Source organism: Nylanderia fulva, unplaced genomic scaffold, assembly GCF_048542155.1.
Source record: "Nylanderia fulva isolate GAGA-0341 unplaced genomic scaffold, ASM4854215v1 Scaffold4, whole genome shotgun sequence".
In the NCBI taxonomy this organism is placed as follows: Eukaryota; Metazoa; Arthropoda; class Insecta; order Hymenoptera; family Formicidae; genus Nylanderia; species Nylanderia fulva.
Window position 1 is genome coordinate 8362665 of NW_028190476.1, and position 19258 is coordinate 8381922.

The window sequence follows — 19258 nt, forward strand, 5'->3', positions numbered from 1 at the left end:
TTCATATTTATACGTATTATTAAATTCGTTATTATCTATATTATATATACATATATACGTGTACATGTATGTGTTTGTGTGCGCGCGCGCGTGTTGGGATATATAAAACAATAATATTTTATATTATATATTATGTGTATATTATGTACATATACAGATCATATTATATACTAATTTTATAATTAATAAAATAGAATATATAAATAAATAAATGTTTGTATATATAAATCATGTTTATATATTTATAAGAATTAGTAATATGTTAAAGTTATACCTGTATGTAAACTAATTATAATTATATGTGTTTATATGTTCAATATTTAAATACCTTTTACATTTAATATGTTATTATATAAAATTTGATTGATTAACATTTTTTAGTTTATAATAAATCACATACAATTTCTCTCTCTCTCTCTTTCTTTCTTTCTTTTTCTCCCTTTTTCTTTTTTTTTTGTAAATCCACATTTTAATTTTAATAATGGTTTATTTAAATAAATTATTAACCTTAATATTAATATTTATAAAATTATATTACTTAACTTTCAAATTGTGCAACATAATTCGGCGCTTATTACTAATATTTTAATAGACAAAAATACTGGAAAATGTGTTAATCGGAATTTTAACTTAATTATATTTAAGTAATTTTAACAATTACATTTAAAAGAGATGTAAGCATAGATAGAAGATATAAAGTATAAAAAACTTTTATCATCAAATTGATGTTTTCAATAAGTTCACGTTTAACATGTGTTTCTTCCAATCAACACGATGAATTTTAATATTTAAAAATTATCTTATTATTTCATTTGTATCTATTATTTATCGTTTTTTATTATTTTTTATATAATTATTACTATTTTAAATAAAATTTATACAAATGTGTTGCAACATAAACTAAATATTTAAAAAAAGGTAAAAATCCGTTATACTGAAATAAACAATATAAAAAGTCTAGAATTTTTAAAATTAAAGATTGAATTTATAAGAAAACAACATCTACAGTATAATTTAATTTGCATTTATTGAAATTCGAATATGCAAACTCGATCCCTGCACTAAATTTACAGTAAAATTCTGCGGCAAGTTCTTAAAATAACTAACATCTAAATTTTTCAAAGAATTTATCGTCAGATTCACCTTGATCAATGGCAATAACGCACTTGCCAGAGATGAAGACTCCAATGAAGTAAATTGATTATTTAAATTCAAATATTTTGAAGACATGAAAGACTCGCTCCATTGTTTTAATGGAAAACTTAATTTTGTTCTTCGAAAGATCTAATATTTCTAAAAGTGAAAGTTGAGCAAATGCTTTAACATTAATTTCGACGATCTGATTCCCTCCCAATAACAATTTTGTCAACTTCGGCATTTCCACAAAAGTGTTCGCAATTGAACTCTTAATATTGTTACAATTAAGAGACAGATTGCTGATCACTGTCTCATTCGAAATTCGCAGAATATCTTCGAGTTTGTTCCGACTCAAATCGAGCGATCTCAAGCATTGAAATTTTTCAAATGTGTCCTGATGCAAGTAATTTATATTATTTACGGATAAGTTCAAATAGATCAACTTGTTGATGTTGTCGAAAGCGATTCCTTGAAATCAATTTTGTTTCCAGAAATAGAGAAGTAGAGCAGCTAAACCAAAATTACGCAAATCGTTATGCGAAATATATTCATCATTATTCTTTCTTCTATATCCATAATTATGTTAATTATATTAATTGTGTGGATTACATTGACTGTACAATTTGGATGACAAATCACGCAAATCATATATTATACTTTTTCACGTATCTCAGATTATTGTTATCCAAGTTTGGCGCTAACAAGTTCACTTGTTTTTTGTCAGAAGCTAAAGAAGCGAACGAGTTATAGTGAAGATCGAGAAAGTACAAACTATTGTATTTGGCAGCAACTCTAAGAAATTAATACCTTGTATATTGTTATTGGAATGATCTAGAATCTTTAGTTTTGGGAATGAAATATTCTCGATGGAAGTTAGCAAGTCGTTGATATGATTGCTACGAAGATAGAATTTTTAAGTTAGAATACTTTTAAGAAACGTCTGTAAATGTAGATACGTGATAGCTGCGTCGGGTGGTTCTTTCGAATATGAATCTTCAAGCTTTCGTGAATCCCGAAGTCAAAGAGTTTGTCGTTAGATTAAACGAAATGATATTAATGCTATATACATAAATTTAATTTTTATAAGCAGATTGATTAATAAAATAGAAAGTTATAAGTAGAAGTAATTGTATCGACTCTAAATCAAACTCAGTTTTGTTATCAAGTTTAATTATGATAGCAAATTATTGTTAGTATAGTAAACTGATAATAGAATACTAATATAAATTTGAGAAACTATCAAGAGACACGGTAGTGTCTCGCGACCAGTTAAGGGCGTAGCGGAGACACCGTGTATCTTAACGCGAGTCGGACATTTGAGTCTTTATAAAATTTCGAATCCTCAATAATGGCTGAAGCAATCGAGTTTATACTAGACTTAATCGATAGATTGAGTTCGAATTATATAATAAAAGTGTCTTTATTTCTGCTCTACGTGATTTGTAAGCAGAGATATATAAATGCAAAGTCGAAATATGAAAAATTTCTATTAAGAAACGTCCCCGTCATCATTATAATCTCTAAAAACTCTCCTTTAAAAAAAGGTAAAAAAAGGCGACCAGTTAAGGGCACGCCATTAACAAAAATTATCCATTGCAAACCCATGTAGAATCCTATGAAAAATTAATCATTGCAAACCCATGTAGAATCCTAGGCAAAATTAACCATTGCAAACCCATGTAGAATCGTACACATTGCAAACCTATGTAGAATCCTATGAAAAATTAACCATTGCAAACTCATGTAGAATCCTATGAAAAATTAACCATTGCAAACCCATGTAGAATTGTATTAAAAATTATCCATTGCAAACTTATGTAGAATCCTACATTGCAAACCCATGTACAATAGAATTATATGAAAAATTATCGATTATAAACCCATGTACAATCGTAACAAAAGTAATGAAATAAAAAAAAAATTGCGCCAAGTGAAAGTAGGAACTTGTACCAGTGGAAAATTAAAGTTGCAGACATATATAGAGTCGTATAATGAATCAGTAAAAATTTAAATTTGCAAATGTAGAATCGTACCATAAAAAAACTTATCTTTTAAAAAAAAAGATAAACAAGATGCCAAGTCCATGCGCCATGTGAAAAAGAAATAAAAAAATTTTAGTTAAAAAAACTGGGAGCGCTGCTAAATAATATTCTAACAATATTAAAATTAAATTGTTACTTTTAAACTCATTACAGTTAAAATATGTTTTGTGTTTAAATTAATTAATGTTACTTTAAGGTGCATTGTAATTTTGAAACTTAGCAGTGCTCCCAGTTTTTTAACTAAAATTTTTTTATTTCTTTTTCACATGGCGCATGGACTTGGCATCTTGTTTATCTTTTTTTTTAAAAGATAAGTTTTTTTATGGTACGATTCTACATTTGCAAATTTAAATTTTTACTGATTCATTATACGACTCTATATATGTCTGCAACTTTAATTTTCCACTGGTACAAGTTTCTACTTTCACTTGGCGCAATTTTTTTTTATTTTATTACTTTTGTTACGATTGTACATGGGTTTATAATCGATAATTTTTCATACAATTCTATTGTACATGGGTTTGCAATGTAGGATTCTACATAAGTTTGCAATGGATAATTTTTAATACAATTCTACATGGGTTTGCAATGGTTAATTTTTCATAGGATTCTACATGAGTTTGCAATGGTTAATTTTTCATAGGATTCTACATAGGTTTGCAATGGGTACGATTCTACATGGGTTTGCAATGGTTAATTTTGCCTAGGATTCTACATGGGTTTGCAATGATTAATTTTTCATAGGATTCTACATGGGTTTGCAATAGGATAGGATTCTACATGGGTTTGCAATGGATAATTTTTGTTAATGGCGTGCCCTTAACTGGTCGCTTTTTTTTACCTTTTTTTAAAGGTGAGTTTTTAGAGATTATTAATCTTTACGATAGCAGTTGTTTGTTGCTATTAATATAGCATGCAATGTTAATCGAGACAATAATAAATAGCAACGTGGAAAAGTAGCAACATTATTTGCGATAGTCGACTTTAAATGCTTCTTTTAGAAAGGGATCCGTGGCTGATTTAATACTAATTGATAATTAAGTAATTCTGACACTAAGTCAAATGCTGTACAAAGGAAGGAATCGCGATTATTCATTTCCATTAAAAATAATTAATAAGAATAAGATAAATAGAATTATTAAGAATTATTGAGATAATTATTAAAATTATAAAATTAAGAAAATTATTAAAATAAAATTATTGAAAGCGTATATTACGAGATATTACACCATATTTTATCTTAATAATTTTTAAAATTTTATAATTTTAATAATTATCTCAATAATTTTTAATAATTCTATTTATTTATTCATATTAATATATATACTTATATAATATATATATATATATATATATATATATATATATATATAAAATTGTATGTGAGTGTGTGGAGGCATATGTGTGTAATTTTGTCTTATATATAAAAAAAAAATATATATATATATATATATATACAGGGTGTCCGGTAACTAACGGACCAACAATCACAAATGGATTCTTTGGTCAATTTGGGAACGATTTTTCCTCAGCGAAAATGTCGAAAAAGGTCATCATTTTTTACAACTTTCCAATATTTGTCATTATGTATCTTTATAACTAAGCCTCAAATTAAAATTTTATTATAGTAAACTTTACCTGAAATTAACTAAAGAATGTAATTATGTTAGACTTTTAACTCCAAAACGTTTAGTTTTCAAAAAACCCATTTTTTTCAATTGCTTATAACTCGAAAATTATTGACTTCTCAACATTTTTGCTAAGGAAAAATCGTCTCCAAATTGGCCAGAGAATCCGCCCTTAATCATTGGTCCGTTAGTTACCGGACACCCTGTATATATATATATATATATATATATATATAACGACCTTAAAAGTGTTGTTGACCTAACACATCATATTTATCATGATGACACGCATAGAGAATCAGTCAGTCTTTCGTAGTCTGTCGAATCACACACATCGTGGTAGATATAATACTTTCAATAAAGTGCGTGTGAATATATTATATTTTTCCAACATTGCATGCTACTAGTATTAATTTGTTGCAGTTAATCTTTAAAAAAATATAAATTTGATCAATATACTTTTGCAATAATCCTACTATTCCGAAATATAAGGTAAGTAAAAATAAGTTAAAAATAATATAGAATTAAAATAATAAAGAATGAAGAATAAGTTAAAAATAATAATAATATATAACACATAATAAATATTATAATAGATATTTTTATATAATTGCCCTTTCATTAATAGATTATTAAAATTCTGTTTTCTAAACTTTGTCGTACTTTATATTTTTTATAAAAAGTATCTGTGTGTAGTTTTATATTTAAAATGATTTTTAAGTTGTACTGACATTGAGTAGAATAACTTTAATAAGGAGAATCAAATATTAACTTTTGTTGTTAAAGATTACATATATAAGATTATATATATATATATATATATTCTAATTAAGCCGTAAATTAAGGTTCTATTAACAAATCCTACTTAAAATTAATATACAAATGTGATTCGTTAATATTTTGTTTCCACAAAACTTAGTTTGCAAGAAACCATTTATTTTCAATCGCTTATAACTCGAAATTTATTGGTATTACGATATTTTCACTGAGGAAACCTTGTATATATGTATATAATATTTATTATCAAGTTTATAATTTATACAATTTAAAATTGATTTTATGTTGGATTTATTCTCGGTGATTGTTCGTTTGGAATTTATAATACACAATTTAAGAGAAGAAATAAGACAGACCTCTAAAGGAAAATAATAATAAACATGTGCTTTCTCTGTCTGTCTGTCTCTCTCTCTCTCTCTCTCTCTCTCTCTTCTCTGTCTCCGTTACTCAGTCTATTTTATTCTTATTCTCTTCTTCTTATTTTAAATGTATACACTGATATATATGTATGTAGATATAACGGCTCTTGTGTTTATATATAGGTAATTTACTTGAAACAACTAATTTTATATACTATAAATCTTTATATTCTAAATAATATTCTATAAATTTTAAATGTATATAATTTTTTGATAATTGAAATCATTATTTAGAGAAAATATAAAATATGTTGTAAATTTAATATTTCCATATTGCTGTAAATTAAAATATGTGCAACTCTGAAATACACACACACACACACACACACACACACACACACACATATATATATATAATTTGATTTAAGAAAATTGTGCAAAAGGAAATTGCTTTCTTAATTAATATTGCACTAAGTAGAATGGTTTTTAATTAATAATTTAAATATTTTTTTGTATTCATTTTCTTGTTTATATACAAGAATCGTTTACAAAAGACATCAAAACTATATTTAATACCATCATTTATTTTCTGTTTAGATACGTGTTTTATAGATCTAAAATAAATATTCCTTTTCTTCGACATGATGATATTTCCAAAACTATTATTAAGTAGTGGATTAATATTTATTGCTGTGGCAGCATTTATTCGTAATGAATCTTCATGTTATCAACCATCAAAATATGTAAAACCAATGCATTACGATATCAAGCTTAGTTCATACATTGAAGGAAATTTTTTCTTCGGAGAATACAATATCAGCATAAGCATTCTTAACAAAACGCAACACATACTTTTACATTCAGAAAAATTATGTATTAAAAGTATAATTTTATTTACAAATGTAGAGAAAAATCATGAGAATGATACAAATATAGTTTATACACTAACATATAGTACTACAGAAGACACAATTGATATTATTTTTAAGGATGAGTTATCACCAGGAAATTACATTTTAAATATAAAATATTATGGTACTGCTGATGAAGTTTTTAGAATTTTCGACGTAAAAGAAAAAATTGCGTAAGTAAATACATATAATAGTATATGTTTAATAAAAAAGTACAATGTGCAATTACATAAAACATTGTAATTAATATACATTATTTATGTATTAAATGTTTCAAAAATTATTATATATTATGGAATTTAAATATAAAGACAATCAATTTTTATATTTAGTACACATTATTTCATATTACATTTATACGTTTTTTAATTCTCAATGTTCTTATGTTTGCTGAAAATGTTTCATTAATTTATATTCTTTGAAATGTATAGTTTGGTAGCTGCTACTCATTTCTATATAATAAGCACTCGTCGAGTGTCTTCTTGCTGGGATGAACAGAATTTAGTGTTAGGAGTAACCTTTAACATATCTATAGGATGTAATCAATGTACGGCTTTGTCAAATATGCCATTGCGAAATATGGAAAAAGATGAGCGTAATTTGTTATGGACACACTTCGATACCACACCTGCAATGTCGCCTTATTTTGCAACAATGATTGTGTCTAATTACCTATTACGTATTGATAGTAGCACTCGAAACATTAAAATGTGGTGCAGAATTGAATATAATTTTCACATACATTTTGCAAAAAATGTAGCTGAAAAAATCACGTTGTATTTCAAAAATGAATGGAAACAACGTTCAAACAATATTTCGAAGGTGACTCATGTTGCACTTCCAAATTTCCATGACAGTGGCACAACAGTTTTTGGACTTGTTTTTTATAAGTGAGTACAAGTGTTTAATAGTATTGTAAAAAATGTCATTTTTTTATAGCAGTTTTAACATCTATCTGCGAGGGTTTGATTTAACATATACATACTTTGTTCAAATGTTATACTTTAGCTTTGTGATAATATGAATAATTCTACGAAAATTGTTTTCGCAATTCTTTAATCTTTCGATCGTTTACAGAAACAAAATATATACATGTTTTTAAATTTTATCAATATGTATACTAATATAATTTTGTCTAACCGGCGCACTAAAAGTCTTCCTTTTCGCACATAATGGGATTTTAAAAAGGACTCCCTTTCCACGCACCGGTCACATAAAATATCGTAGCCAACATGTGCGGGTTGTTTTTACGATCCCCCACACTTTTTCCTAATATACTATTATTATGTGCGTAAAGGGCGACTTTTTGCGCCGGTTCATATTATTACAAAGCTAAAGTATACCATTTGAATAAAGTATGTATATGTTAAATCGAACCCTCGCAGATAGATGTTAAAACTGCTATAAAAATATGACATTTTTTAATTTTTTAAATTATTGTTCTTTGTCAACGATATACACATTAACAGAAATTCATCATTGCTTTATATTGTAAATTAAAAAATAAAAAAATATTATTTGATACGTCCTATAATACTGATTTTTTAAATTGTGCTCATGAGTTTGTAAATCGTACATATAACAATTAAATTAAAACATTGTAAGAAGAATAAAGTTTTATTTTCTATAAAAGTTCTGATTTATAACATTGAAATATAACTTTCAGGGTAACAAATATCATCTACGATAAAAATTTATATCCTATTGCTCACAAAATCGACGTAGCTCAATTAGTAGGACGTAAAGTGGCAGAGGAATGGTTTAATAACATGTTGAACAATCCATTCGTGTCGGATTTTTGGTTTAAAAAAGGTCTTACTACATTGCTTGCAACGTATGCTGTCAATGAGGTACGTTATTCTAAATATTATCATCTCTTTCTCGCTCCCACCTTCTCGCAAACGTTATAATATTTAAGCATTTATGTTGCAAGATTTTCTTTAATTAAACTTTCTACAAAATCTTTATGCATTCTTTGTGAATTGTCTTGAGAACATATTTAGCATTATTTAAAATAATTAACTATTTAAAGAAAAATTTATTTTTCATGTTTACATACATATAATTATAATTACCTTATTAAAAATTTTTATTTTTTTAACACCGCTATTACATATTTTTAAATTGCTTTGTAATATGAAATAAAATAAATGATCAAAAAACGAGTATACATGATATTTATTTAATTAAATTTGGTAAAAAAGAATTTGCAATAATAAAATATCATGAAATAATAATTTTAAAAATATATAATATATATTTGTAAATTATATATATCATTGTATATTTGTTAATTATATTAATACACAAAATTTTAGATTTTATTATTATATACTAATTTTAATGTGTGTTTTTGAAAATGAGAAAATGTTTCGTTTTAACAATGAAATAACGTTAATAATATTAATATTTATTTTTAATGCAAGTATCTTCAAAAAAGTGATATCGATATACTAATTATTTTTTTCTATAGACTTATCCAGATTATCGAATGATAAATTTATTTGTGGTTCAAAATCAACATTACTCTTTTAATTTGGATAGTGATTATTATATGTGGAATTCTTCACTACTATTCAATTCTTCTACTTCACAAGTTAACAGTTTATTGGAAATTTCTAATTCTATCAGAGGTATACGTAATATAATAAAACAGTCTGCGTAAATTTTTAACTGTTAATATTTTAAAATATGTATAAAGTGAAAAGATAACTAATTCTTTATCTGGATTTTAATTTATTATTATAATCATAAATGTACACACATGCGCGCGCTCGCAAACACATACACACATTCACACGCACCCACACGCGCGACCACGCCCACGCATATACAAGCTCACACACAGTGTCCGGTGATAGCCGCACATATGTAGGTAGATGGAATTAATTGAATTAGTTATTTAAAGTTTTGCTATCTTCGTAAGTATTAACGAGAAATGTACTTATAAAATAGAATGATAAACGGTGCAGCAATAAAAAAAGTTTCACTCTTACGCGATTACTATCCTGTATATACATATATATTATAATTTTTTTTATAAAATTACTAAGTTTACATGTAATCATTAACATATATATATACATTTATAGAATATCTAATTTATAATTTTGATGTAAATTATAGCACCCTTTATAATGCGCATGATGCAACACGCCTTCGAAGAAGTATTTTGGAAAAACATTCGCTCATATGCAAATAGCACGTGAGTAATAAAACATAGAATATATATGATGTAAAAAGTATAATTATAGAAATCTTAAATAATTCATAATTATATACAAATTTTATATAATGTCCCTTATTTTCTTTCGTTTCTTCTGGCAATATTTTATAATGTTTTTTCTTAGTGCTACAATTTCTCTATTCTTACTGATCTTCTACAAAAATTTTTTTTAATTTCATTACTCTTCCTATGAAAACTATTTCTGTAGAAAGAAGTTGTTATCGTTATCATTTTTTCATATACATTGTTGTTTTATTTTTGTTTTGCGATTTGTTATTTTTTAAAATAACTTTTAAAATAATTTTTTTTATTATTTTCTTTATTTTTCTATATTATCTATAGTCCTTACATCTGTTTTTTTAATTGCATTTTTATGCTACAATTGTTTTCTAATTTTCTTTAACAGGTTTCTAAATTTGTAACACTTATATGTCTCTTTTTCATTATTTTCTTTATTTTTATTTTCTTCTGCCGTAAATCGATGCTCCTTTATATTATTTTTCTTAATTTTGTTCTGTCTTCAACTTCTTATTTGATTTATTTATTTTTTTTAATTATTTTATACTCTCTCAATACTTTGCTCAAATATAATCTATTTCAATCAAATATAATCTCTATTAAGGCTAATAATACTTAAAAATGAATAAAATTATTATATTTTATTTAAAGTTATGTTATATTCTTTATTATTAGAATATAAAGACAAGATATATAGATATATACAAATTAGAAGTACGATTTTATATTTTGCTTTTTAGAGTATATTAATAGTTTGGGAATTATTGAGATATATGAAGCAACCTCTGATTTCGATCACCTTGACATAAGTTGACAAGATCACTATCCTGAGTAAGTATCAAAAGATTTTAAGCGTCGTTCGGATATTTGATTTTGGCGAACGCTTAGATGCTTCTTTTAATGCAATGGATAGTATGTAGATAAAGATATAAATAAATAGTAAAATAAAATAAAAATGTATATTGAATAAATGTTTATTTGAAATCGTATTACACTAAATAAATAAAAGAGGCTTCTGAGGAGCCTCTGGCTCCTTCTTGATCCACGCGTTTACTTTGTTATGCGTCCAAACGTAATACATTTAAATATATATGTCAGAAATATTAGTTTTATTTAGTAAACTTTTTGTTAATAATTTTTTTTAAATAATGTGCTGCACTCAAAACCTTTTGATACTTACTCAGGTCAGTGACCTTGACAACAAATGTCAATATTATCGAAATCGGAGGTGGCTCCCCATATCTCAGTAACTACCAAAATTTTTTATAATATTATCGTTATACAGACATTTTTAACATATTTGTAATGTTTTCTTTTTATATATTTAACATACTTTTTGAATTTAGGCTATCACATCGTCTAGGCTCTGTAAATCTTATGAAGGATGTTGCTTTAAAAATGAATCTTGCTGCAAAAATAACAAGAATGGAATATTGGGCTTCGGAAAAGCATTGTCCTCTCATTAAAGTAAAACGAAATTATAGTGATCCTATGAACCAAACAACAGTATCGGTACAATATATCGACATATTAAAAATTCGCCACATTCCTATAACTTTTACCACCGAAGCATCTCCCAATTTTAACAATTTCTTTCATCTGTTTCTACACGCGTCACATGATTTTAAATTATCATTACCATTTGAAGAGGATGGTTGGATAATATTTAATATACAACAAGTTGGTAAATATCGTCAAATGGACTTATTATGACTTATTTGTTGTCTTTATTTTACAAACACATAATTGACATAATTTTATTTTTTTATCCATTTTTTTATCTAATTTTATTTATTTTCTTATTTATTGTTCTATAAAATTTTGATATATTCATTATATAACTATAATAGTTTTAAAATGTTTTGTGTAATGTTCTGCATTATTATATTTAAGATATACGTAGGCGGTTTCTAATTAATATCATTCAATGATAATGTTATATTTTTACAAATATTTTATTCAAATGAGAGTAAAAATTATTAAGATAGTTATATTTATAAATTGAATAATAATAAATGCAGATAACATTCAATTTTTGTAACGTTACATGTTACAGAAATTGTATTGGTTAGCATAAAATAATTATTATTTATCTACAACTAGAATCAATTTTATTTTATGATGTACAGCAATACCTTGCACGGTTTTATTTTCGACTATTTCAAGTATTAGATAGACATTTTTTATATTTATCTTTTATGTGTATTTGCATTTTATTTATGTATTAAATTTTTGATACCTTTTCAATTTATAATTTATATAAACAAAAATATTAATAAAAAATGTTTGAAAATAAGTATATTAATTATAAAATTATTAAAAATAATAAAAATTGGTACAATTTATTTACTGTTCGACAGGATATTACCGCGTTAACTATGATGATGAGAATTGGCGAAGAATTTCAAATTATCTAAACTCTGATAATTACACAAAAATTCATGTTCTTAATCGTGCCCAAATTATCGATGATGCATTTCATTTAATGATAGCAAGCCAACTCCAATTCCATATATTCTGGGATATCATAAAGTATTTGCATCAAGAAGAAGATTATATAGCATGGTATCCTATGTTTAAAGCTCTGGAATACATATTTAACATTATTCCTGTAACTTCCATGTTTGGAGGAAAAATTGAAAATTTTACGGTTAATATTAATAAATTTTAATAATAATATAACTTTTTAAATATTTGCATATATACTCACATTGATCACAAATAATTTAAATACTTTCAAAAATATATTCAGCAACGATAAAATTTATATACTATTACGTTGTAAACAAATGTGCGAACAAATTCAGTTTGAATAATCACTTGAATACTCACTTGTAGAACTGTCCGAAAAGTCTATGATTTTTACTATTCCAAATATTATTGGTATATAACATTGTTATGGATATGTAGCAAGGTGCTTAAAATTTTTTTCAATGAATGCAATTATATTGACTTGATATTAATGTTACATGTTAGTAATTAAAAAAAAATTAAACACATATAAATAGTTGGAACAATTAAATTATATATATTTCAAAATTTAATATTTATTAAATATTTAAACATTTCGCACAAATTAAACCATATTTTTGCGTACATGTATAATATGTATAATATGTATATTTGTACGTACATATGTACGTGAATAGATAAACGTTAGCGTCTAGAAGTGAATTTGTATGTATGTTTGTTTTATAGAAAGAGAAAATTTTAAGAATCTATGGGATAATAATAAAAAAAAATATAATAATTTTTAAATACATTTATAATATAAACATATAAATATATATTTAACAATTTTTAGTCGAGAGTAAGGCACGCATTACACAAGCTACTTGAAAGAATCAAATATGAAGAAATTGATGATATAGACAGACTTAGAATATGTTTACGACAAGAAGCTGCAAGATGGGCATGTTTTCTCGGTGACATCGATTGTCAGAAAGAAGCCAAAAATAAATTAGAACATCATCTCCAAGATCCTACGAAACACAAGTAAATATTTCTATATATATATATTTATATATTTAAAAAGCAGGAATGCTTGTTATATCGATTAACTTACGTTTACTTTTAAATTTTGTATTTTATAAAATCTCTTCTAATTCTCTCTTAATTTTAGGAAAAATAACATTATTTATTGTTTAAGAATAAATGTTTCTGCTTTTTAAACTTTATTTTGTTTTATTTTAACAACTTATTTTTACTCCTTCATCCTTTTTTTCGGTTAACTTATCAGATACTTTGTAAGTATGTATATATACATGTTTATATATGTATATATATATATGAAATACATATATATATATATATATATATATATATATATATTGTAACCGTTGATTTTATATTGTCCGTCGGATCGAAAAGGATCCGGGAAATAGGGCCGATGTAAGTGGCCGACGGCAAAAACACCTTCGGCGCGGAAAGCGGGAAATTCGCGTAAACACAAAAAAAGATGTTTGTTTGGGCGCCAGGCGCGAGATTCGCGCCACTTTGAAAATTCACAAATCGACAAATGACTTTTATAATTAGTAGATCATCCCGAAAATTTCCGCGACGGCGATAATCGACTCGCTCAGGTCGTCAGGTGGTAGAGGGGGGAGTTCGGACGGGAGAGAGGACGGAATTCGAGAGAGGCTACTTGAAATCACCCAAATATAATAAGTATTAAATATATTTAAACAATGAGGAACGAAGATAGACAGAAAAATAATTGTATGAGATCTTGAGTACAATGTTAGGTCAAGAAAGAAAAATGATATTCATTCGATATATTACGGAGAGATCTCCGCTTGAATAACGCCGAAATACAGATAAACGAGGCCGAAATGTGATTCGAAAAAATACAATACGGCGTAGGTACGGCCGAGATGCGGCGCGTTGTTATTGTTCCACGCCTTTGAGACGACCCGACGCGGTGATATCGGACGACACGCGGGACCCGGAAATAAATTCGCACGCCTACGTGTCGAATAATTATTAACGCACGAGACTTAATAAGGTCCGTGCGGCGTATTTAATTCCGATGGTTTTAGGCAATACAAAATTCCTGTAAACTCGAGTAGGTCCCGCGCGACTTTCTTTGAGATCGCTCCGCCGGTCGTCCCTCGCAATATTTCACAAATAATCCGAAGACGGCACGGATAAGGATATGCGCGAGAGAGAATACGCTATTTCGGATGCGTGACTCTAAATAGTTTTCTATTCTCCGATCTAGAAACTCTAACAGACGAGAACGATACAGTACGTACAAGACGATACGTTAATTTTTACATTAACGTGACAAAAATCGCGGCGACTGTCGGCGTATTCGCGGGAGAGAGAGCCTCTCTTAATATACGCGCGGGAGAGAGCACGCGGTCGGCCGGGCGCCGGGATTAAGAGACACGGTAGTGTCTCGCGACCAGTTAAGGGCGTAGCGGAGACACCGTGTATCTTAACGCGAGTCGGACATTTGAGTCTTTATAATATTTCGAATCCTCAATAATGGCTGAAGCAATCGAGTTTATACTAGACTTAATCGATAGATTGAGTTCGAATTATATAATAAAAGTGTCTTTATTTCTGCTCTACGTGATTTGTAAGCAGAGATATATAAATGCAAAGTCGAAATATGAAAAATTTCTATTAAGAAACGTCTCCGTCATCATTATTATTATCATCACGTATTCACACGTATACAACACATGCGCACACATATATCACACGTACACAACACATGCAAGATGCATGTAGTGGTAATTTTGTCCATCTCGCACGTTTTACAACAGATGGCGATAGTGGCGCTCCGCCATATCGGCAGCGTGCGGGGTTATGTTGGCTAACTCTCTCTCTTCTCTCTCTCTCTCTCTCTCTCTCTCTCTCTCTTTCTCACACACACACACACACTATCTCTCATTCTCACTCACTCACTCACTGTTCGTCTTTTGTGTACTTATTTAGTACATTCATGATTAAACATCTATATGCATTAATGTGAAATTTACTTACAATTAGTTTACTTGAATTATTCAATCTATAAAGTGTTTATCTTATAAGATAGACAAAAAAATCTGAGTAAATAATAAGAAAAAAAAACAAAAGGATTATTATTGTCATAATTTTTTATCAATTAAGTACTCTTAACTATCCAATAATTAAATAAATACGTACAAATGTGCGCGCGTGTACACACATACACATATTGATATTAAAGAGATTGAAGGAGAGGAAGAAGATAAAAATTTAAATATTCACATATATTTTCAAATATTATATATGAATTTATAGTTTACATATCTAATTAATAATGAATTTCTAATTATATTAAACATATCAAAATAAAGACATACATGTATTTATCAAATGAATAAAATTATTGAATACAGACTTAAAAAATTTATTAAACATAGACTTAAAAAATTAATTAATTAAACATATTCCAAATTTAGAAAAAATAAACTTTATTTATATATGCAACAGCTTTTTAAACTAAATTTTTAAATTCTATTTTATATTAGACAATTATCTCAATCAACATCTACGTCCACATTAGCTGCACTGCAGACTACCTCTACAGCCACATTATCTGCTCCGCGGATATAGCGTTATTCCAATACGATACATTACATGTACTTACTTACTTGCCTTTACTGTACCAACTCTTGTTCTTTCCACGTAATCATGTTTTTACAGTTATCGTTTGCTGTATATCTTCCAGCAAACTTTATTTCGTGTGAAGTGTATTTAATTAATTAAATCTCTGCGAAAGATTGAGAAGATGAAGGGATAATTCAAACTATGAAGACATGGTTACATGGAAAAGACAAGAGTTGATACAATAATAAAGACATACATGTATTTGTATCCTGCTGGCATAAGGTTATAGAAGTTGATTGAGATTGAAAAATAATAATAAAAATAATTAAAAAAAGATAATATTCAATCATCATTTAAAAGCATATTTGAAATCTGTAGAATAAACAGTTTTTGCAAAAAATGTGGAGCATTTGAGCTCTAGTAAGTCTAAAAATAAATGTAAACATCAATTAATAATAACTGATGTTATATATATATTATATATATAAACCAATTTGTTGCAATATTCACTATAAAAGGTTGTAAGGGTAAGATGGCTAAAAGTGAATAATTTAAAAGATAGTTAACATAATTTTACATAAACTGAAATCATTCATAAAATAAAATATTTTTAATATTTCGAAGTTTATGTACGATTATGTAAAAATTATACTTTTACAACTTTTTATAGTAAATATTGCGAGGAATCGATTTATATGAGAAAAATTAAGGTAATTCTATTTTGAAAATATAAGTGACCTTTAAATAACCTTGAAAATCGCCGTTTAGGAAAAAGTCTGTGTCAACTTTTTCTTTTTCGAAATCCTGCAACTTTTATCTAAATTTAATAAAAAATGTATAAAAAATGCTCGACATTAGTACACACACACACACACACACACACATATGGGTAAATTTATATAAATAGGGTGCTTTAGGAGGAATGATCAGGATTCTAGGATATGATTGTACACATCATTTTAAGCAAAGAAGTTTAGATAAACATGTTTAATATTTGTTCTATTCCAGTCATAAAAATATACAAAAATGAATGATATAATCTCTAAAAACTCACCTTTAAAAAAAGGTAAAAAAAGGCGACCAGTTAAGGGCACGCCATTAACAAAAATTATCCATTGCAAACCCATGTAGAATTCTATCTTATTGCAAACCCATGTAGAATCCTATGAAAAATTAATCATTGCAAACCCATGTAGAATCCTAGGCAAAATTAACCATTGCAAACCCATGTAGAATCGTATCCATTGCAAACCTATGTAGAATCCTATGAAAAATTAACCATTGCAAACTCATGTAGAATCCTATGAAAAATTAACCATTGCAAACCCATGTAGAATTGTATTAAAAATTATCCATTGCAAACTTATGTAGAATCCTACATTGCAAACCCATGTACAATAGAATTGTATGAAAAATTATCGATTATAAACCCATGTACAATCGTAACAAAAGTAATGAAATAAAAAAAAAATTGCGCCAAGTGAAAGTAGGAACTTGTACCAGTGGAAAATTAAAGTTGCAGACATATATAGAGTCGTATAATGAATCAGTAAAAATTTAAATTTGCAAATGTAGAATCGTACCATAAAAAAACTTATCTTTTAAAAAAAAAGATAAACAAGATGCTAAGTCCATGCGCCATGTGAAAAAGAAATAAAAAAATTTTAGTTAAAAAAACTGGGCGCGCTGCTAAGTTTCAAAATTACAATGCACCTTAAAGTAACATTAATTAATTTAAACACAAAACATATTTTAACTGTAATGAGTTTAAAAGTAACAATTTAATTTTAATATTGTTAGAATATTATTTAGCAGCGCTCCCAGTTTTTTTAACTAAAATTTTTTTATTTCTTTTTCACATGGCGCATGGACTTGGCATCTTGTTTATCTTTTTTTTTATTAGATAAGTTTTTTTATGGTACGATTCTACATTTGCAAATTTAAATTTTTACTGATTCATTATACGACTCTATATATGTCTGCAACTTTAATTTTCCACTGGTACAAGTTCCTACTTTCACTTGGCGCAATTTTTTTTTTATTTCATTACTTTTGTTACGATTGTACATGGGTTTATAATCGATAATTTTTCATACAATTCTATTGTACATGGGTTTGCAATGTAGGATTCTACATAAGTTTGCAATGGATAATTTTTAATACAATTCTACATGGGTTTGCAATGGTTAATTTTTCATAGGATTCTACATGAGTTTGCAATGGTTAATTTTTCATAGGATTCTACATAGGTTTGCAATGGGTACGATTCTACATGGGTTTGCAATAGTTAATTTTGCCTAGGATTCTACATGGGTTTGCAATGATTAATTTTTCATAGGATTCTACATGGGTTTGCAATAGGATAGGATTCTACATGGGTTTGCAATGGATAATTTTTGTTAATGGCGTGCCCTTAACTGGTCGCCTTTTTTTACCTTTTTTTAAAGGTGAGTTTTTAGAGATTATAAACTCTACGCGGAACGAAACTCTAAATCAAACTCTCAAAATCACGAAATTACCGGTGAATCTATTAACCGGCCGCGGCCGTGACACGCTTCTCTCTCGAATACGGTACTCACAAAAAAGAAAGAAGTTAGCGGCTTTATAAAGTAAATAGGGCCGTTCGTCTTACCGGTATCGGTGGGTCCTTCGAGGCTTCGGCATCCAAACGCAGGAACCTCCGCTCTCGTCGACGCTCCGCCAGACAGTGACGAGCAAGAGGCCTGCCGGGATCACGCCGATACTAAATTTGGCATTTTCCACCCGTGGCGCTCCTTATCCTGGCAGGGCCGCCGGGTACCCCGCGGGGCCCTGCGAATTTTCTTGATGTAAATTTTCCTCGCCGTTCCTCTGTGTTTCCGCTTCAGGTCCCGTTATTCCTCTCTATGGGCCGTCGGGAAGACTCCTACTAGTGCACCTCTTTGCGATTCCTCCCAAAAATCCGCCAGATCGATTGTTTGATCGACGGTGGAATTTCTGTGTGTCCGGAACTGCGGGGCTCGAGGCAGGGTATCTCCCGCGCCTTTAGTTTCCGGGGCTCTCTCGCATCTCGCGAGAGAGTGGCCATCCCCGTCTCTGG

General features: G+C 27.9%; 2 protein-coding genes and 1 pseudogene across 3 annotated transcripts in view; 1 reads left to right on the forward strand and 2 right to left on the reverse strand.

Moving 5' to 3' along the window:
• Positions 1-18881, reverse strand: part of LOC114937905 (nucleolar protein 9) — a 60323-nt gene extending 41442 nt beyond the window's left edge. For both annotated transcript variants that reach the window (XM_085486084.1, XM_085486083.1), the window contains exon 1: positions 18812-18881. In XM_085486084.1, coding sequence (XP_085342210.1) covers positions 18812-18843 — 32 coding nt within the window. In that variant the 5' untranslated portion in view covers positions 18844-18881. The remainder of the gene's footprint in view (positions 1-18811) is intronic.
• Positions 1015-4275, reverse strand: LOC114937290 (uncharacterized; annotated as a pseudogene).
• Positions 5099-13699, forward strand: LOC114937289 (aminopeptidase N-like). Its single transcript, XM_085486030.1, has 9 exons — positions 5099-5299; positions 6541-7027; positions 7286-7744; positions 8521-8704; positions 9328-9487; positions 9981-10059; positions 11445-11782; positions 12459-12748; positions 13403-13699. The coding sequence occupies exons 2-9, from the start codon at positions 6585-6587 to the stop codon at positions 13595-13597; spliced, it is 2148 nt and encodes a 715-aa protein (XP_085342156.1). The 5' UTR covers positions 5099-5299; positions 6541-6584; the 3' UTR covers positions 13598-13699.
• Positions 18882-19258: the final 377 nt, after the last annotated feature.

What these genes read in the sequence shown, in the direction of transcription:
- LOC114937289 (XM_085486030.1), top strand. Translation starts at nt 6,585, where the DNA reads ATGATGATATTTCCAAAACTATTATTAAGTAGTGGATTAATATTTATT. An exon ending in CAACGTATGCTGTCAATGAG is followed by an intron (nt 8,705 to 9,327) that starts GTACGTTATTCT and finishes TTTTTTCTATAG; the next exon opens with ACTTATCCAGATTATCGAAT. An exon ending in ATTTAATATACAACAAGTTG is followed by an intron (nt 11,783 to 12,458) that starts GTAAATATCGTC and finishes ACTGTTCGACAG; the next exon opens with GATATTACCGCGTTAACTAT.